General features: G+C 58.3%; 1 protein-coding gene across 7 annotated transcripts in view; it reads right to left on the bottom strand.

Moving 5' to 3' along the window:
- Window positions 1-17,830: 17,830 nt before the first annotated feature.
- Window positions 17,831-20,582, bottom strand: part of NVL (nuclear VCP like) — a 91,738-nt gene continuing 88,986 nt past the window's right edge. For all 7 annotated transcript variants that reach the window (XM_045453306.1, XM_045453310.1, XM_045453303.1 and 4 more), the window contains 2 exons: window positions 18,009-18,078; window positions 17,831-17,974 (listed from right to left, as the gene is read on the bottom strand). In XM_045453306.1, the coding sequence (XP_045309262.1) occupies window positions 18,034-18,078 (45 nt within the window). In that variant the 3' untranslated portion in view covers window positions 17,831-17,974; window positions 18,009-18,033. The remainder of the gene's footprint in view (window positions 17,975-18,008; window positions 18,079-20,582) is intronic.

Here is a 20,582-nt window from a genome sequence, read left to right as displayed (position 1 = left end):
TGGCAGCCGGCATCCCGGGTGTCAGGCTCGCAGCCCTGCGTCCCCGGACGGTCACGTGGGTGAATTTAGTGTAATGCGGTACAGTATTTAAAGATAATACGCGGGATCAAAAAGTCAAGGAGGTCTCCAACACAGCCCTCAGGTAGCCGTCCTGTGAGATGTGACAACATTCCTCTAACGTCATGGCCGCCCCGCTCAGGGTGAAAACAGAAGCCTTGGCCTCCGAAGGGCCAGCAAACCTGCTTGACAGACTTCGTCTCACCCCCACAGGACTTTGCTTTCCCCTCCTGACCCTCCCACCTGGGAAGATCCCCGGTCCCCGAACTACTGCTTACAGAACCATCACGTGAACAGTGAGCAGTGTTCAGAGCACTGACGCCATGACCGACGACACCATCTGTGCAGCACGCCCCGGACTCGATGCGTTGAGTCTGCTGTGTCCTCTCCGGCTGTCCTTGCCTGCGGGACGCAGGCTGATGGCCCCCGAATCCCCCCTGTCAGGCGGCTCTGCCTTCTCTGAGCCCCGTCACTGCACAAGTACACGCCCAGTTGGTCACCCTCAATATACTTGGTGCACACGCTTAACCCTTCCCCAGGCCTGCGGCTGGCGGTCCTGTCACCTGTCCTCACCTGGGTGGTGGGTCTCCTAACCCAGCAGCCCCTTTTCTGTCCCCAGCAGTGACTTTTCCCAAGAGAGGCCTCTCACTCAGGGGGCCGGGCCCGGCGCCCGGGGAGCTCCAGGGCGGGGCGTGTGAAATCCTGCCGTGGCTTTGCACAACTCCCTTCTGCCCACATTTCCTTTCCCCTTCCGGTCCGCTTGGCTCACCTCAGAAGTCATGCCAGCCCTCGCGGCCTGTCCCCACTCCCCAGCAGTCCAGCGCCGCTCTTAGACTCCCCGAATGATTCACAGCCCCGCGTTCTGCTTATACATGTGTGGTTTGTGTCCCCGTGAGGCGGTAGCTCCCGGGGGCCAGGAAAGATCTTTACTGTCATCTGCCAGACCTAGCAGGGTCCACGCTTGGCTCTGAGGTGGGCTCATAGTAGATGGAGAGCAACTTACAGAGATGGTCCTTGAACAAAGCCAAAGGTGGAGGGCGTGTGGGGTTCCGAAGACAGCGACCCTACCGCTCGCGGAGCCTGCATCCGGCCTCCTTGGGTTCATCCTTCCGTGACGCACACAGAAGACGGCTTGGCAGCGCTGAAACTGGCCCGAGGCCGCCCTGGGCGAGTGGCAGGGGTGGCTTATCTGCTGAGCCCGGCTCAGGAACACGCAAGAACGAGTTCCTTCCAGGGCCTGGGTGAGCACTTCCTACGTGCCTGCGGTCAGGCTCTATCTCTGGGGTTTAAACTTTTAACCATCCAAACTCTGGCGTTTTAGAGTTTGGCTTTTTATCAAACGTGTCGCAGCAGGGGTTAGTCAAAAAGCCCAAAGCCCAAGCTGCCGCCAGACTCCTCAGATTCTTCCTCTTGTGTCCACTTTCTCCTGGGGGGAGGGTGGCACTGGGGGGGGGGTGGCACTGGGGGGGGGTGGCACTGGGGGGAGGGTAGGGCAGCTTCCCCAGCCCCTCCGCTGCCCGTGAGGCCCCCGATGTGGATGCCGGCCGGCGCCTCTGCAGACGAGCCTGCCAGAGAGGTTCAGTATTTACACCGGCATCACTCTCCCCCTAAGTGACGTGCCCGTCGTGCACAGGAAGGGGACTGAGGAGACGCGGGCGGCTGCCGGGTGTGGTGAGTGCCAGATGAGGCGAGGGCCTCACCCCGACGCACCCGAGCGCCTAAGCAGAAGCTGAGGAAAGGGCCAGCCTAAAATGCCACTCTGGAACATCAGCGTGTAAACTCAGAGCAAAAATGCATTTCCTTATTCAGTCTACAGGCACTGCGTCAGGCAGTGAGGACGCGGCCAGAACCCGGTCCCAAATTAAAGAGCTGATGCTCTGGGGCAAGGACTGCGCGTGCAATCAGAGATCCCCCCTAAAACAGGGGGGTCCCGTGCGGCTACAGCCGAGGGGGGGGGGCACACAGCCGCCTGCAGGCCACTGCGTACCTCATGCCGGGCTAGCACGGAGGGAGCCCACACTTTCTCAGGAAGAAACGTGGGTCCCGAGAGACTGGCCCGAGGGTGTGTGCGGAGCGGCCGGGCCACGGCCGGGGCGCCTGTCGCACTCGCCCTGCCGGCTGGGAGGCTGCGCGTCGGATGAGGAAATGTGTTCTCTCTTGTCTTGCCGGAGCGTCTTCCAGGAGCCTTAGTCATGTGGAATGAAGAAGGATGGGCCGGCAGGCCCGGAAACGCCACCCCAGAAGCCCGAGACCCTGGAGCGGCAGCAGCTGGTGGGGAGGCGGGGGGAGGAGACAGAGGGCGGGAGCCACGCGGGGAGGAGGCGAATGCCACCTCCCGGGCAGCCCCAAGTGGGAGAAGGGCAGGCCGTGCAGGTTGCATCGGGCCGGTGCACTTTGGCTGGAAAGTCGACGTGGATGAGAACACAGAATGAGGAGCAGGGGGGAAGAGGGCGGCTTCGTGGCTTTGTGGTCGCTAGGTCCGGCCCGCCGTGGCCGACGGCCCAGGAGGGCCCAGCGGAGGGAAGCTCTCCCCCACACCGACACACGCAAGCCTCGGGGCGGTTGGGAAGGCAGCTCAGGCGGGCGTGGCTCAGCAAGGGGTTGGGACCCTGTCTGAGACGTGTCGTCTGTCACGGGGCTGCGTGGGGGTGCGACACACCCTTTCTTGGCCTGGGACACACACCTGGCATTTTCTCCCAAAAGGCAGGAGGCACAGACACACAAAGAGCGTGTTCACAGCCCACGTCCTTTTATTGGTGGCCCCGGCGAAAGGAAGAGAATGGGGGCTTTGTGGGAAAGGCCTGGAGGAATTGCAGTGCCCTCCACGTGGGGCTCCAGATCCTTGTAGACCAGCAGTTTGCTGATCCAGGATGGCCTCTAATCTACCCCCCCCAAGGCCGCTGGACGGGCCGTCGGTGGAGGGGGGGGGAGGGGGCAGGAGTGACCCTGAGTGAACAGCCACTTGTCAAAACGGGAACAGGGCCGGCAGGAGCCCAGGGTGGGGGGTGGTGGTTTAGGCCTTGAGTTTCCCTCTCACTTAGCGGAGGTGTCCCAGCCCCAAGCACACACCCACTGTCCGCCTTCCTCTGCGGTGGGTGTTGTCTTGACCGGCACATCATGTCCCCTCGCCAGCTGGGGCTGTCAGAGCGCTGACGGGAAAAGGGCCCCCAGCCCCGTGCCCCTTGCGGCCCCCTCGGCGCCCTGGCACTCCAGGGGCATCGGCTCTGGGCCACCCACAGCCAGGTTCCCCGAAGGTCAGGAGCCCGGTGCTTCTCCTCAGCCAAGGGGGCTCCCCGCTGCGCCCCACTTGCAGACTCCAGTTCACACGCTGCCTCCTCAGTTTTGTAAAAGCGACTCTTAATCTCTGGCTACCGTCTCAAAAACAGACAAATACAAGCGAGAGGGCTCAGCGACAATCAAGACGGAGTGACAAACTCAACACACTCTTGACGGTTTCTTTCTCCCCCTTGAGCACATGTGACCCGCGGACCCCAGGCCGCGCTCTGGGCTTTCCCCGCCACCCACCGGGGGCCCGGACCCCAGGACGGACCCAAGCAAAACCCAAACTCCCGTAGCCCCTCGGGAGCGGAGGTGGTGCCCGGCTAACGGCTCCTGAGCCCCGGGCCCCACGCGGCCCACCCATCCCGGTGTTGGCTCCTTTCTCCGCGGACCAGAGACACGTGACGACGCCCTACGAGAATGTAGCCACTTTATCTCCTTTCAAATCGGATGACTCAAAGGAGCAGGACAAAGTCAGGCCGGCCGCCCGCTCTCCGAGGAGCCGCAGAACGACAAGCTTCAACTAGATCCTTCTGAGCAGGAGCCCTTGGCGCCAGGCCACCTGCCTCCCAGCACCCGCCTCTCTCGGTTCCCCATGTGGACCGAGGGCGCTGGGCCACGTGCGAGGGGCCCTGGGTCTGACTGGGGGGATGTTCTGCGCTGAGGGCTGGGCCCCAACATCTCCCCGCCTCCCAGGGAGAAAGACCAGCCGTCTCTGCACCTCTAGGGGCCACCTGGCACGGCTCCAGGCCCCAGGGGGACCCGGCCGCTCAGACGCTGCCCTAGCTCTGCACAGGTTTGCACGGGGCCATCTCTGCCGCTTTGCAGAGTTACATGTTACGAGGGCAAACGAATTTTCTGAGGAGGAGAAGCCAGCGGATGCACATGAGCTACATATGCACAGAATCCTGCCTGGGGGTGGGGGGTGGGGGGCTCGCGGTGCCGAGGGGGCTCCTGGGGGCGGGGTCTGCCTGTGTGCCATCAGTCCCATCATCCTCATTGTGCAGCTAAGGAAACAAATTCAGAGTCTGTGACATTTTTCTTGAATCCAGGGCCCACTTCCTAATTAGTCTGACAACTGAAGTGTCAAAGACGGGATCAGGTCTGTCACTCCCAGGAATGTGGCCCTCCTCTCCCACCTCCTGGCCAAGTGGCCGGGCGGGTGTGGCTGCTGTTCTTCAAGCTGTCTCCTCCAAGTGCTCCCGAGGCCCAGAACGCACATCTAACCTAGCATTTTTTTTTTATGTTTATTTTTGAGAGAGAGAGAGAGAGAGAGAGAGTGTGAGCAGGGGAGAAGCAGAGAGAGAGGGAGACACAAAATCGGAAGCAGGCTCCGGGCTCCCAGCTGTCAGCACAGAGCCCGACGCGGGGCTCGAACCCACGAACCGCGAGATCGTGCCCTGAGCCGAAGTCGGATGCTCAGCTGACTGAGCCACCCAGGCTCCCCAAATCGAACGCTTTTAAGAGCTGGCTCAGGGGGCACCTGGGTGGCTCAGTCAGTTAAGCATCCGACTTCTGCTCAGGGCACGATCTCACGGTCAGTCGGTGAGTTCGAGCCCCGCGTCGGGCTCTGTGCTGACAGCACGGAGCCCGGAGCCTGCTTCGGATTCTGTCTCCCTCTCTCTCTGCCCCTCCCCGCTCACACTCTGTCTCTCTCAAAAGTAAATAAACATTAAAAAAAAATAAAACAAAAAACAGTTCAAAAAAAAAAAAAAAAGCTGGCTCAGAATCATACGGTTTGCAAAGGATGCAGCTCTGTAGAGACCATCCCGCCCCTGTTCTTGGAAAAGCAGGCAGGACCTGGGCCCAGTTAGCCAGCAAGAAAGGAGGTGGGCACTGGACGCAGTGAGCGCCCCTGCCTGGGAGGACGGGAGTGGGGGGGCGGCCGCTGCAGACCCAGCTCCAGGGCCCAGGGCCCAGCCCCGGCCTGTGAGTGGGGCCCTGGGAAGGGAGGCCGGCCGGGCCACCGCTGTTCCGTGGCGCTTGGAGGACACCGCGTCACCTCTCGACACCTTGGAGACAACAGGGAAGAGAAACCGCAGCAAAGCCCTCTGTGCCGCTTCCCTGTCCTTCCGTCCACCTCCCAGGGCGGGGGAGGGGGGGACGCGCTGGGGGACCCTGTATTGAGGGCACGGTCACTGCCTGGCCTTAGCTCCTCCTGCCCCTGGGAAGGCCGCGGTGTTGAAACTGGTCACCAGCCGTCTGCCGCACGGCTAGCTCTGGAACGGGCCCCCCCCTACGGAACGGGCGCGTCTACACCCACGGAACGACTGCCCAGACGCTCCTCCTGCCCCCGAGGCCACCACTCCGCCTTCCGTGCCTGTGATCTCGACGCGGGTGTTCCTGTTTGAAAAGAAGCGCAAGTCTTAACCATGCACCGGCACCCACAGCAGTCGCTCAGCGGGAGGCCTGTGTAGGGGCAGCCGCGCCCACCCCGCTCGGCTGGGGGCAGCTGCCGGCCCCTGGTCCAGCCAGCGGCTGAGGTCCACTGGCACGACCCCAGCCCGCGGAAGGTCTGCCTGCCACCGGGGCCTCTGGGCCTGGGGACCACGTCCCGCGTTACCGACATGACCTGCTTTTCTAACCGCCTGATTTGAATAGATTCTTGTCCCCGGACTGGAATGGCCGCGTGACGTCGGCTTTTCAAAACTCAGCTCGCCGTGAACGTGCGCCTGAATGTGGACGCGCGGGTGCAGTTGGGTGGGGTGGGCGGCGAAACGGGAGGAGCGGGCGGGCCTCGCGCCTTCTTCCCGCCTCCCCCGGGACTCACATACGTGTGAGCGAGCACACGCGTGTGCCCACGGGACCTGGGGGCCCCGTGTGACGCGGCCTCGGGTCCCCCACTCGCTGGCGGGGCCCCGGCTGCGGGGTCTGCCGCGCACACGCTCGGGAGCCAGCGGCTCCAGGGGCTCCGGCTGCCTCTGCCTGGAGTCGCGTCTCTGCGGGGCCCTTCCTCCCCGGCCCGCAGGGCGTGCCTCGGCCGCCTCCTCACCAGCTGCTGCTGGGGTTTCACCTAGGGCCGACCTGAGGTCACGGTGTGGGTACAAACAGCTTGTCTGGAAGGTGACCGCGGGGAGCGGGGAGCGGGATCAGGACAGAAGTGGCCCTCGAGCGAGCCTGGGCGGACGTGCCCGGGCAGTCCTGGCGGCGGCTGCAGGGTTGGGACCTCGGAGCGGCTCCCGAAGCCCCGCATCGGTCCCGTGTCTTCTCCTGGGTGTGCGCTGACAACAGAGGGGTGAGGGAGCCAGGCGTGTGTACCCGCCAAAGCCTGTCGCTCTGGTTGACCGTGTCTCCTGGGGACACGGCTAGTCTGCTGGGGAGGGGACAGGCAAAACCCAGAGGCACAGAGACCAGGAAGGCTTCTGCACGACGTGGGTGGGAGGTGTGGGGCCCCGAAGACCTGCGATGTCCCCTCGAGATGGAACACCCACGTCCGTCCACCACGCGGGTCTCCGTCCTGTCCCCGGGGCCAGTGCCAACGAAGCGTAAGCCTTGGAGCCACTGGCGGCACTGCCCTTGTCCGAGGCCCCAGGAGGACCCTGGCCGTGTGCTGTGCGTTGAACCGTCTCCCCGAAAGATGTGCTGAAGCCGAGCCCCCAGACCTCAGAATGGGGCCTTATCAGACACGGGGCCACGGTGGATGCAATCACTTCCCACGTGGTCATGCCGGTGTCCTTGTGATGGCCACCCTGGGCAGCGAACTCCCCGTGTTTGCACGTGCTCACACGTGTCCCGCGAAACTTGGGTCTGATTCATCTGCTCCAGGCGCACAGCGTCGTGCTCAGGGGCCTGCTCCCTGCAGGTACCAGCCCATCGCTTGGCCGCGGGGGCCGCCTCCCCTGCCCGGGGCACTCGCTCCCCACGGAGCCCGGCGGCGCTCGCCACCCTTCTGCTGAAAAACCAGCCGGGTCAGGCCTCTGCCCCCGTCCTTCCAACTGGCTTCCGAGGGGCTCTGGGTGCAGGGAGTGAGGTGTGATGTGGTGGCCGCCTCCAGCCTCCACGTGAAGCCCACCGTGCCTGCGCCTTGGCCTTGGGCTTTCGGGTGGTCGGCACTGCGGCCAGCGGTTTCTGCCGTCCAGTTGTCTGGTGCGCGTGCCTCTGTTACGGCTGGATGGACAGTGCTTGTGGGAAAGTCCTGCGTGTTTTCACTGACGGCAGAGGAGGGGAATTAAACACGGAGACGAAAAAGAAAGCGCGACTCGGGCACCGGCCCGGCGCGCCCTGTGAAGTACCAGGCGGGCATCAGGGAAACGTCCCAATGGTGGGGAGGCCCGCAGAGCTGCGGGATCTGTCCCCCAAGGGCCCCGTGTCCCGGAGGGAGCGTAGGGACAGAGGCAGGTGACCAGTCAGGGACGCGAGACCTATTTGACAGGAAGTGTTGATCAGGGACAAAACCACCTGGCACGTCTGACAGGAGGAAAACTTAGGCACAACGTTTGAAACATGTGAACAGTGCTGGTCTCGGAGAAGTGGGATTCAGCCACCTTTCTGTAAGTTTCTAGGGATTCCTGTAGCGGCAGGAAGGTCAGCATCAGCATCGCGAGCGAATCACGAGCTGGTCAGCGGACCCGGCGCCGGGCGCCCCCTCATCGTGTGGACCTGAGGCCAGGCTTCCAGGATTTGAGTCCTCTCTCCCCGGATGAGTCACCGCTCTGCCTTGGGACGGCTCGTGGAGCAGCGGCCCAACCCCGGACCAACTGCCCCCGACCGTCCTTTGTGTCTGTAAAGAAAGGGATTTTCAGCCTCGAGGCCGGCCAGCTGCTCCTCTGGCTGTGGCCGGCTCCTCGAGCTGTCGGGGGTCACTTTCCTCACCTGCTGACCCGGCGGGCTGCCAGGACTGCCCCGGAGTGTCTTCGCGGAGGGGGCAGGACAGACGCATGGACACAGGACTGCCCGGCTGCAAGGCTGCGGCCTCGAGGGGCCCACAGGGCCCACACCATGATCCCACGCAGGGGAGCCCCGCGGGCCTTGCCGGCCGCCTATCTGCTATTCCCAACGCGTCCGCACACAACGGCACGCTCAGCCCCTGAGCCCCGTATGCCCCGTGTGCACGTGAGCATCCGTGTGTCCGGCTCACTGACCAGACCCCCACCCCCAGGAGAGCCCCACGGGGACTCTGGGTATGCTCAGAGCGGAGCGGCCAGGGACCATTTTTTGTTGAACCAATTCACGAAATCTTTGCCCTTGGGTCTCCAGTCCCAGGCCCCGGTGGACGCCGGGCGGCCGTGCCCACCAGGCTTCAGGATGCGCTTCCCTGATGACCTTGGTTGGCGTTACTTGCCGGCACGTACTACGGGCCCGAGTGGACAGAAACAGGGGTCCTTCGTGGTTGGCGACCTGAGCGTCTCCCAGGCTCCTTCTTTGAGCTTTGCGACCCCGCGTTTGTCCCTGGTTCCCCCTCACTGCTCAGCCCGCCCGCCCCCGGCCCGGGCCACCCCTCAGACTCTCAAGCAGAGGCGCCCTTACACCTCAGCAAACACCTGTCGGGCCTGGCGCCCGGGGAGGGCAAGGGCAGGAGCAGATGCCAAGGCACCAGTCTGCTGGGTCGGAAGGTGCTCCTACGGGCTTCACCCCGCGAACGGGCAGGCCACCCGCAGCCCTGGAGGCGGGCACATCTGTGTGGTGAGTCAGGGCTGGAGGGAGGCTGAGGGTTCCCGGCCCGTGTAACTGTCTCTGTGACCTTGAACCTGAGATCGCGTCTCCCTCAGCGACTCTCTCAGTCGTGCCGTGTTTCCCGAAAGCAGCCCCGACTCTAAAAATGCTTCCTTTGTGAAAGATGCCACAGATACAGAAAGGAGCGTAAAATGTCCGCCTAGCACTTGAAGGGTCACAACAGAGCAAGGATGGGGTCACCGGTCAAGGGCACAAAGCGTGTCTCAGGAGATGAACCGTGTGTGTGTCGTGCCCTGAGCCGTGCTTACCAACGCCGTGCCGTCTGCCTACAAACTCAGAAAGCGGGTAGATCTAAGGTCACATGTTCTTATCACGAGCAGGAAAATTAATGAGGGTGGGAGGAGGTGACAGGTTTATGCCACGGAATGTCATAACGACTTCACAGGTGGCCGCTTATCTCCAGTCTCCTCCAGCCGTATTCAGTGGGCACGGCGTTTTGTACACAGTTGTACTTCAATAATGTGGGTCAACAGGAACGAAGCAGGACACACGCGCCACAGAGGACCCCAGGCGCCCGCCCCACCCCACCCCGTCCCCCCAGAGGAGACCATTACGTGCCTTTTGTGCCAATCCCTTCCTTGCATTTCTTCTCTTTTTGTGAAGTTCTCCACGAAAAAGTGTTCTTGAGCTTTTCGAGGAAGCGGAGATCAAAAGCATTGTGAACACACAACCTTCTAAATTGCTGCAAAACGTTTCTCATCTATTTGTTCATGGAATTTCTTCAAATTACTGCCACAAAATTTTTTTTTTAACGAGAAAACATTTTTTCATTAAAGCATAATCGGTGTACGATGTTCTATCCGTATTTCAGGCGCACAACAGTGTGGTCACCCTCTGCCATCACATGATGCCGTGACAGGAGTACCGACGGCATTCCCCATGTCGCACGTCACATCCCCGTGACTTACTTCTTTGTAACTGGAAGGTTCTGCTCTGGATCCCCCTCGGCCTCCCTGGGGCTCCCTGGGGACGCCGAGGCAGGTGCCAGGCGCGGTGTGAACGAGGTGCCCCCTGTCCGGCAGGAACCCCATCAGAAGCTCGGAGGGAGTGCGCCGCTCTGGGCCTCCTGCCTCCAGACTCGCTGGCTGCCAGATGGCGGAATCCGCGCACTCGGGTGCTCGGGAAGTGAGGTGACCAGCTCTCCGGGGAAGGGACAGAAGAACACGTGCTGAGGGAAGGGGGCCAGGCACTCTTCATGTTCAAAAGACCGTGGGAGGCGGGCGTTCGCACCGTGGTTATGCCCCGTGGCGGGTCCGTGTTGTGAGCGGCTGCAGGCTGGGCAGGCGGCCTCCCTGAGGGCCCCCAGCCTCCTCCCTCTGTCCCCCGTCTTCTGTTCCTGGAGTTCCTCCTCATTCTGGTGGGGAGCATCCGGACACCCTCCTGAAGGGTGGAAGGGGCGGAAGTAGACAAGACACCCCCTGCTTCCCGGGACCCACCTCGCCTCCCTGGAGGTTGGGGGGGGGGGGGCTTCCGGAAGAGGGCTTGCCACTGGGCTCAGAGAAACTATCAGAGCCTTCGGGGTCGATGGGGTCGCAGAAGACTTAGGAGGGGCAAGTCCCAGCCCGGAAGAACTTCCGTGAGACCTGGCCCGCCGGTGGGAACCCTTCAGGAAGCGGTGAATGGAAACCCCGGGCCCTCCGTGCAGGCTCAGATGGGGGTGCGTCCCATGCCGGTGTAGCCGCTCTTACTACCCGGAGCCTGGACTCGAGGCCTGGGCGCCGGGCACCCTCCATGGAGCACGTGAGGTCTGAAGGGTCGGGGTTCAGACCCGGCAGCCAAGAAAGAATTCTTGAGAGGTCTTCCGTGCAAAAAGGTGGTTTCATTAAAGGACGGGGACAGGATCCGGGGGTAGAAAGGGCCGCCCTGGGGTCGTGGGGAGTGACTGGTTATAGAGTTGGGGGAGGTAAGGACAGAAGTTTCCAAAAGGACTTTCATATGTGAAACTCCCAGGATCCTGGAGGCCTGGCTATTGTCAAGCTAAGGTTGTTTTTCTCTAACAAAGCATTAACGTTAAGACGTTAAGGCGTTAAGGCAGGGAGTTCCTGGAGAAACGTTTTCCTCTGCCAGCTTCAGGTATCCCTCAATGGGCTGCAGGTCATAAGGAAACTTAATTTTTTCTGCCATTTCCTTCTGCCTTTGTTCCCATTATCAGAGGATAGGCTAGCCGGCTCTGCCCAGGAGGAGGGGCCCCGCCCGCGGTCTGCTCTGCCCCTGCCCATGTGCTGCAGGGGTGGTGGGTGGGAAGGCGGTCTCAAATCAGTCCAAGCCATCATCTCCCCATCTCAAGGCTGGCGAGCGTTTGCAGTCGTGGGACAAGCACCTGGGCCCCATCCCTGGGCCCCACTGACGGTGTTTTTGGGCAGTTCGTTCCTGGGTTCCCCACCTTTAACTGCAAGGTGGGGTTTTATGGGTCCTCCCCGGGGGAGACCGAGTGAGCGGGGCCCCCCACGCCCCACCCGGGGACCCCGAGTCAACACGTATCACGGAGGGGACACACCGACAGGCGACTCCCAACCCAGAAGTTCTGAAAACCAACTGCAAATAGTATTTTCCCAAACGAAATCCAAATGGTGCAAACGGCAATGTGCCGCGTGAGCTCAGCCCCTCGGTGGGCAGCCCCAGAAGACACGTCCGCTGTTCTCCGGAATCTAGAAACCACTTCTGCTTCTGCGGGGTGGACACATTCCTGACTGTCCCGGGGGTTAAACATTCACCCATTTCCTTAAATCTTTTACTCATGAGGCTGGACAACAGGGTAGCTATTTCTTTGCCCCGACGGTATTCATTTAAAAAATCACTGAACTGAAATACATATGGATTAAATGATACATCGTCTCAGGTTCATTTCCCAGTAATCCATGGCGGGCAGTCTTTTTTTTGTTGTTGTTGTTGTTGTTTTCTGTTTTTTTTTTTTTGTTTGTTTTTTTTCATGGCGGGCAGTCTTTTTTTTTGTTTTGTTTTGTTTTTGTTTTTGTTTTTTTGTTTTTTTTCATGGCGGGCAGTCTTGAGGGACGGACAGATGGAATGAGACTGGCCACGAGCTCATCGGCGGAGAAGCTGCGGGCGTGTGGGGAGTCACCCTGTCTGGACCAGGTGACATTGCTGTGTTTGGACCAGGTGACGGTACATTGCTGTGTTTGATCTGCAAAACAGCAGCTGCTTATGGTTTAACCAAGTACTGTTCTTCCATATGTATTCAAAAGTTTCCATAGGAAATCGCTAAGTCACGCATTTGTTTTTACCTCTGTGGCTACATCTTGCTCCATAGACCTTGACCTGCAACCCGACAGTCATTTCAACAGGCGGTTGGTTTTCACAACTGGAGAGTTCACAAGTGGCTAGCGCCTACAGGCTTCTGATGCTAGTTGCTTGAATTCAAAGAAACGTTATCCATTATTTTAAAAAGATTATCGTTGTTTCGAGTCATACTAGTTAATGGAGACAGAACCTCTTACAGACCCAGGAGACACGACACAGAATTCCACTTCCTAACAAAGCAGCCAGTAGGATGTAGGAGGACAGAGGCTTTAGACTTAAGCCAGTCTTGGTTCGAATCCCCAGATGTCACTTGTTAGCTGTGTGACCAAAGGGCAAGTTGCTTAACCTCTCTGGGCCTCAGTTTTCTCAAATATAAAAGGAAGATACTCTATTCCTCAGTTTTGATGTTTTAGTAAGATAATGTCTATAGTTCACCTTCCTCTGCATGCCCAACCCAGGCCACCGGGCAGAATGGCAAAGCCGTGACATTTTGTGTTAAAGCACAGATACTCCAAACCTGTGCCCTGCAGAGCGTACGATGATAGTGGAAGCAAGTGAGTCCATGTTTAATAAGCAAATCTAAGCTGGAAGCAAGGGTTGAAAGGTCTGCTCGTTACTTCAACATCGAAGTTCTTCATGAGCTAAGAATCAAGGAGGCACCCGAAAGCCAGCAGACGTGAGGCAGGGCTCATGAAGCGTGTGTTGAATTAACACGAGAACTCGCATCCGGCACTTAGAGCTGATCTGGTGTGGGCGCCACAGTCCAGGTGGGCACAAAGCAGTTTGTGCAGAACCCAGAGGGAGGGATTGGGCAGGGCTGCTTGGGAAGAGGCACTTTTGGCCTGGGGGGGGGGAGGGGGGCTGTTCCAGGGAGCAGGGACATCCCAGTAGTGGTTCCATGTGAAAGAACAATGCGCCTCACTGGAGTGACAATAAACGTGGTCAGGGGAGGGGGCGGGACAGGGGCCAAAGCTGGTGTCGTATCACAAAGGTCCCTGTGTTAACCTGAGCAGTGACACTGTGACCCAACAGTGCAGAAGTGACGAGAGGCTGATGGCTGTTCCAGGCAGGGATTTACTGGGGCCCGAGGAGTCTGGGGGGGTTGGGGGAGGGAAAGGCAGGGACAGGTCAGCATGTCCCCGAGGAGAGGTCAGGGAGGGTCAAGAGGGAAGGCAGGGACAGGTAAGCACGTAGAGATGGGACTTTAAAGGTCCTGCTTCTTCTTGGGCTGTGAGTCTGCTGACACGTTAAACCTCCGCCCTGGGCATGGGTTTTAGGATGGTAATGAGGGAGCGCGGGGGAGAGGTCGGCGCCGGGGTCCATCGAGGCACAGATGGGGTGGCCAGTCCCTGCTCGGCTTCCTTCCTACCACATGGGCTTCGCAGGCACCGGGTTTTTACGTTTTTCCCTCTTCCTCACGGAGGATCCAGGTCATGCACTGGATCTGGCGGCTGGGGCTGAGGGGACCCAGGTGCTGGCCCTGCTCTGTGTCAACAGGAAGAATTAGAGATCTGGAAGGGCGACCCTGTGTGACAGTGTGCGAGGCTGGAACGGGACAAGGCACCACCGCCAGGGCCGCGTCTGGGGAACTCTCAGAAACGCTCCTACGGAAGCAAGGCCTCACTGCCACTCGGAGACCAGAAGCCGCCTTCAAGACTCGGAGCGCGGGAGAGCAGGGTGGCAGGTGCAGAGCAGGTGCTGCTGGGACAGAGGGACCGACCCACATTCGAGTTCCTCTGTCTTGCTGTGGTCTTGGGAGACGGAATATTCTGGGCCGTGACAGAACGTGCACTACTGGCCTCTGTGGCTGAGAGCCCCAACCTGACAAGCCTCCCTCCTGCCCCGGGGCAAGACTCACTCGGCTGCACTGTCATATCAACACCCAAGAGGGGAAACGGTCCAGGAGGCAACTTCTGTCCACCTGCCCTCAACGGCTCACCCTCTGTTCCTGGGAGGAAAGAACAGCACTGGCGTCAGGCCAACTGAAATAACGCTCCCTCCCTCTTTACCTCAGTTTCTCACCAGCCATGGGATGGGGGGACAGAGTGAGCAAAGCACCAGGGGTCTCAAGGAAAACAGAGGAAAGGAAGGTCAACTCAGCCTTGGGCCCATGTGGCTGTTCGCGGCTAAGTAACTCCCACTTTCAGTACTGATGCTCTGTTCTTAATCTTCAATGTTTTCTACTATTGAAAGTTTTAATTAAGAAAACAATTTTTAAATGTTTTTATTTTGAGAGACAGAGCATGAGTGGGGGGAGGGGCAGAGAGAGGAGGAGACAGAATCTGAAGCAGGCTCCAGGCTCTGAGCTGTCAGCACAGAGCCTGACGTGGGGCTCGAACTCACAAACCGTGAGATCACGACTTGAGCCGAAGTCGGACGCTCAACCGACTGAGCCACCCAGGCGCCCTCAAAATGTTTACTGTAAATCACATCAGATAAAGGATTGTGAATTATAGGGAAAATTGGGAAGTTAGTTTAAATTCTTTGAGGTGAAGACACAGGAAAGAGCCCAGCACAGGGAGTGAGGACTTGCCACAGAGACCATGCGCCCTTGTGCTGGGCACTGGGTCCAGACCCCTTCCAGGCACCACCAGCCCAGGAGTAACCATCAGCCCGACTGCTAATGGCATCCGTGGCCGTGGCCTATTTGAACTTGATACGTTCCCGAGCAGGATGCGCGAGGTCTGGGATCCGAGAGCATCGCCTGTGCGGTTGCAGGGTCGCATCCCAGTGACCGGGACACCTCGAGCGGCCGCTCCACTGCTGACAGATGTCGGGGATGTCCCTGGTTCTGGTCTGGGATGGACTCTGCCGCTGTTTGGTGAACACGTGCACACGTTTCCGTTGGGTAGACGTGCAGGAGTGAGTTGCTGGGTTACAGGCTCTTCACGTGTCCCGGCCTCAGTTTCCGTACGACAAAGTCAGATTTCTATGACCTGATGAATCCACGTCAAGTCCGCACGTGGAAGGGCCACGTGCCAGGCAGCAGTCTCCTCGCGATGGCCTTGTAAGACCGGAGAATTCACTTTCATTGGACGCACCCTGGCACCAGGCCCTGGCTGGGTGAGACCAGACGGGCAGGGAGCTCAGCGGCGGAGCCGGGGTGGGTGTCAGACGACTGCAAGGCTTGAATGTTTAGCTGCATGTTTGTGTTTGACCTTTTACACAAGTAAGTTGAAGATAAAAGGCAAATGTTGATCCTAGCGATTGGCACGGTTCTTACACATCTAGAGCAATGGGACCACGGACAGCGTCTGAGTGAGGAGGGCGCCAACTTAGGCTGGATCCGTGGCTTCTCAGCTTTGGAACACGAACAGGACAGTTTCCAAGTGAGGATCTCGTCCACTGTGTCCAAATGTGTTCAGTCCCCGAGTTCAGGCAGCAGAGCCTGGATGGCGAGACACCTGCCATGCAGACGCGTGTGTCAAAAATGCACAGGGTGATTAGGTAACTAATCAGGTAATTAGGTTACTCTGAGCTTTTGGAAATAAGATCCTCCTGCGGACACGACTTCGCGCATTTGTGGCGATAACCTGCGAACGAAAGGGAATGCCCCCCTGCTCCCCAGGGACACCGGCCCCAGGTCTGTTCTCAGCTCAAGTTGCTCCTTCCCTTCCGGCATTTCCATCCTGGCCTCCAGGGCTCAGCTGAGACCTCACTTTCTCAGAACTTCCCTGGCCCCGGTGTGGCCCGGCTGCCCGGCCCCAGCCCTTCTCTTACCGTGTCAGAGCTCTGCTCACGCTGGTTCACAACTGCCTCTTTTCTGGTCTGAACACTGTGTTAACTAGGCCATTATTAGTCTGGCTGCTTTAACGGAGACCAAAATATAAATGGCTTAAGCCAGACAAAGGTCCAGTTCACCTGAGTCTAGAAAACAGCTCACAGGTGCCCAGAGACCTTGGCTTCTTACCCCTTGTGGCCCCGCTGCCTCCCAGAGTGTCACCAGGTACCTAGTGGAAGGGGTTTGTGATCACAGAGCACAGTCCTGCAAAGGGCAAGGGTGGCGTTAAAAAGCCACACAGAATTTTCTTCTTCCAACACCAGTTGTGGTCTTTGGGGACGATCCCAGAGGCTCTGCTTACGGCCTCAGATCCAAGGCTTCCACGCAGGCTGCCCCAGGTGGGACAGGCCACGCAGGCCAGGCCGGGTCAGGTCAGGTCACTGTTCTCAGCACACCCTGTCACCAGAGGAAGAAGGGTGAACAGATCGTGGGGGGCCATCGCTGTTTGTGCCACACACACCAGCCTGGGCGAGGAGTTGAGGTCGTCAGCACCAAGTGTTCAGCGAGACCACGGAGCGTTTTCACATATGGACAGGACAGAATTCCAGGTGTTTCTGAACACAGGACTGGGTCTTTCTCACAAGTGGACTAAAAGCTGGGCAGGTTTAACTAGAGAGCCATATTCATGAACCAGCTCTGGACCTCACCTCTGTCTGATGAAATGGGGGCGGCATCTGCCCCCCGGCGTGAGCTGGGGACCAAGAACTCATGACCGTGTGCAGCCTGCACATCATGCTTACGTGGTGGCACCTTTCCTTCCTTCCGGAGAAGCACTGGCAACACGCACTGTGACCCTAGAGGGTTGGTCTCCCGCCTAGTAAGCGCCTGCCGTCCACCCAGGCCCAGCTGTCAGTGAGGCTCAAGGACACATGGCCTGTCTGGTCGCTCATGCTCAGGCTGAGCTCAACTACTGAAAGGAAGGGTGCTCAGACCTAACGTTCAAGTGCCACGAAAACCTTAGCCTTTTCTCATGATTTGCCAGCTGGCTTTCTCCTTCTATTTGGCTGCAAAAACAGTCGAACCTACTACTCAAATTTAGGGCCCCAAACCTTCCGGCCTCTAATAACTGCCCTTCATCCTTCGCCATCTCTAGCACATGATGCCGATCCATTGCCCCTGTGTCCCGTCCCCTAGGGTCCCAGAGCGCTGTCCTCCCAGCGCCCTGCCCCACGCAACAGCACCTGCGGCAACTGTGGGAGGGGTCATGTCAGAGGTCGCCGTGCTTCTGCGGGCTCCTCAATAAAAAGGACGGTGTTTTATCTGCCTGGTTTGCTTTCCTCTATTCGTATTTCCTCCACTTCATCAAGTCCATTCTTAAAAGTAGCATAAACATTTCTGGAGCATGAAGGAGAGACTCTGGGAGGGGCTACAGCCGCGGACCCCACCGTGGGGAGCGCGGTAAACGAGGTGTAGCAGAAACACAGCACAAAGTGGGGCTTTCAGGACGGAGCAGTGACCTGTGGAAGCCTCAGAGGGGCTGTGGAAGGAGGACAACCTGGACACCACAGGGACACAGCTGAGTCTGATGAGGAAGGAGACACTTACCTGGTTTCCAGCACCTTCCACAGGAGGGCACAGCTGGGGCAGCTGGAGATCTGGAAGGGGCCTGAGGCCACGGGACAGCGGGTCCCACGGCTGCTTTCTCGGTTGTGGGGGTGTCCTGGCGGCAGGAAACAAAGTATCTGGGGGTGACGCGGCCTCAGGTTGGCAACGTACCTCAGACGGCTCAGGGGAGAAAAGCTCTTTTTGCTGTGATTGCAACTTCTCCGCAGCACAGTTGAGAACGGTTCAAAATAAACGTTTTATTTAAAAAAAGTTATCAGTGATTTTATTTCAACAGTTAAACGTGTTTTACTTAAAGAGAGGGGAGGGTGTTCCCACGCGCAGCTGGTGGATGGGAAGCGTCTTCAGCTTGGAACGGGCCGCGTTGCTCTGAGAAGAAAACGCCTACACGGGCCCCCATCTGCGTCAGGTCGGAAGGGGGGTCACCGGCTGAGGGACCGCTGCAGGGCTTCGTACATCACCTGGTCCTGAGAACAGGGGACAAGACACAGAGCTGGTGAGTGTGAGGTGGGCCGAACCGTGCCCCGGAAACACGTATGCGGATATCCCAGCCCCCCAGGGCCTCACGTGACCGTGACTGGAGAAAAGATCTTTAGGGAGGCGATTACGTTCAATCGAAGCCCCCGGGACGGGCTCTAAGCCAGCACGACCGGTGTCGCTGCAAGAAGAGGGGCGAAGACCAGACAGGTGCGGGGACACCGTGTGAGGACGCCCAGTCTCCGGGCCGAGGAAGGAGCCGCCTGCTCGGTGCGCGGCCCGCCCCACGTGCCCCTCCCCCCCCACGGGGACTGAGGTTCGCCGTAGAAGTCGGGTGACGAGCTGCTTATGGCTCTATCCATGCAGCAAAGAAAGCCGGATTCTAAAGTGTTCTGAGCGTGGACGGGAAGGGGACAGAAGCACCTGCAGGAAGCTGCCGGGGCAGCTCCAGCAGCGGGGGGGGGGGGGGCCTGCCTTCAGGGGGATGCCCCGTGGGGTCTCGCCGGGGCCACACACGCATCTAAGGTCTGGGGAAGCGGCTCGACCGCTGCTTGTTTAGGCCGAGGCTGGGCGTGCTTGTGTTTCGAGCCCTCGAACACCTGTTTTTAAAATCCAATGTCGTTCTTCTTTCGGATGCGCGAGGCGCTCGCGAGGTTCGAGGACCTGACGCAGTCGCAGAGTGAACGAAGCCCCTCCCGTCGACGCTGTTAGGTCTTCCTTCTGTGGCACGAGCACTGACGCCGCTGCGTTTCCCTCGTGTTTGACTGAAGCGGCGGCAGAGCACACAGGACCCCTGCTTCCCGACGGCACGTTTAGAAGACACTCCTCTCTTCCGAGGTGATCCGTCAGAGCCTCACGGCGGAGCCACCGTCGAGTCCGCTCCGCTGTCGTGAGTGCTTCCAGGGGAAGTTCCCAGAGCCGCCGGGCCGGTTCAGTCCCGGGAAAGGGCTGTGCCCCCCATCTCCTCATATCCCGGCCAACAGGCATCATCAAGTTCGGAGATCTTTGCCTACTGCCAGGCAAAGACTAGTATCTTAGTTGCTTTTCTTCCATTATCAGTAAGCTGAGGAGTTTTCCGTTTAACGAGCCCGTTGGCTTTTCCGTGAAGCGTCTGTCCCTGTTCTTCACCTAGCGCCTCTTTCCCAACATTTTCTGTGTCGGTCTTTTCCTCATCAATTTCTGGTCGTTCTGATTCACCCTTTGTGACATTAACTGCAAATATTTTCCTTATTTGGTCATTTGTCTTTTGACGAGTTTTTTAGCGCAGGAATTTTTATCCTCATGTGTCAGATTCTGAGTCTTTCATTTATGTTGCCGGGTTTTGCGCTGAGAGGAAACAAGGCACGCCCCACTTGAACTTCCAGACAAATCTCTGGTCTCCTCCTACTTTGATGGTTTCAGATTTTACTTTTAAACTCTCCCGCCGCCCCCCGCCCCCGTCCCCCACCTGCAGTGTGACATGCGAGTCCGACTTGAACTTGTGGAGAAGGCTTCCCAGCTGCCCCAACATCGATCACCATGTTTCCATCACTGGTGTGGGGGACACTATTATGTACTGTATACTACGATCAGTTCCTGTGCCATTATCACAATGTTCTAATCACTGAGGCTTGTGTTTTTTAGGCCCCGCCCCCAGCTTGTCCGTTCTGCAGTTTCCCCAACTGTTACAGTTTGCTTGGTTTTCCACACGCTCTTTGAATCGTTCTGGTTTGGTCCCCAAAACAAAACGAGCAAAAATGAAAACAAAGACCAAAGAGTAGGGCCATTGAAATGGTTTCAAACAGTAACAAACGGCCTTAGCACTGACGTGTTTGCCGGCCTGCTTGGGGAACTTCTGCCAAAGGGACATGGACGTCCCGGCTTCCGGCAGGCACGAGGACGGGGCTGTTGAGAGGTGCGCAGAAATGCAGCTACGCTCACAGAAGCAGCCACGCATGGCAGGCTCTTCAGCACGTATGAGGTTTCTGACCTTTTACGAGTGAGTTTACAACCATTATCTTTTTCTGAGGACAGCCCTGAGTCAGATAAAGGCAGGACGGATGTTCTCTCTAGGCAACGACTCAGAGCCCTGAAACAGAGGGCAGGGCGGATTTTCCACTCAAGAAGGAAACCCATTTCCTGGACTGTACTCAATGTTTACCCCGGTTTGAGAGACGGATTTGAAAAAAAAAGTCTATGTATTTATTTCACTCATTTTTCCAAGTACCTCTCAAACGGTTTCAAAGGTAAACATAGAGTAGATATTAGTGAAATGCCGGATTAACTTTGAAATAGGATAAAGAAAGGGTCCTTGTGTACCAATATCATCACTGCTAAATCATAAACCGTAAACACATTTTAAGCATGCTTTGTTTGTAACCAGGTTAAAACAATTCCTTTTTCTGCAGTAAAATAACTTTTTAAAATTCTAAAATAGGATTTATTGGAGAAATATTAGAAAATATAGATCAGCAAAAAAAAAAAAAAAAAAAAAAAATCTCATTTCCTGAGGTAA

Source organism: Leopardus geoffroyi, chromosome C3, assembly GCF_018350155.1.
Source record: "Leopardus geoffroyi isolate Oge1 chromosome C3, O.geoffroyi_Oge1_pat1.0, whole genome shotgun sequence".
NCBI classification, from domain to species: domain Eukaryota; kingdom Metazoa; phylum Chordata; class Mammalia; order Carnivora; family Felidae; genus Leopardus; species Leopardus geoffroyi.
This window is presented reverse-complemented; position numbering and strand designations above follow the sequence as displayed.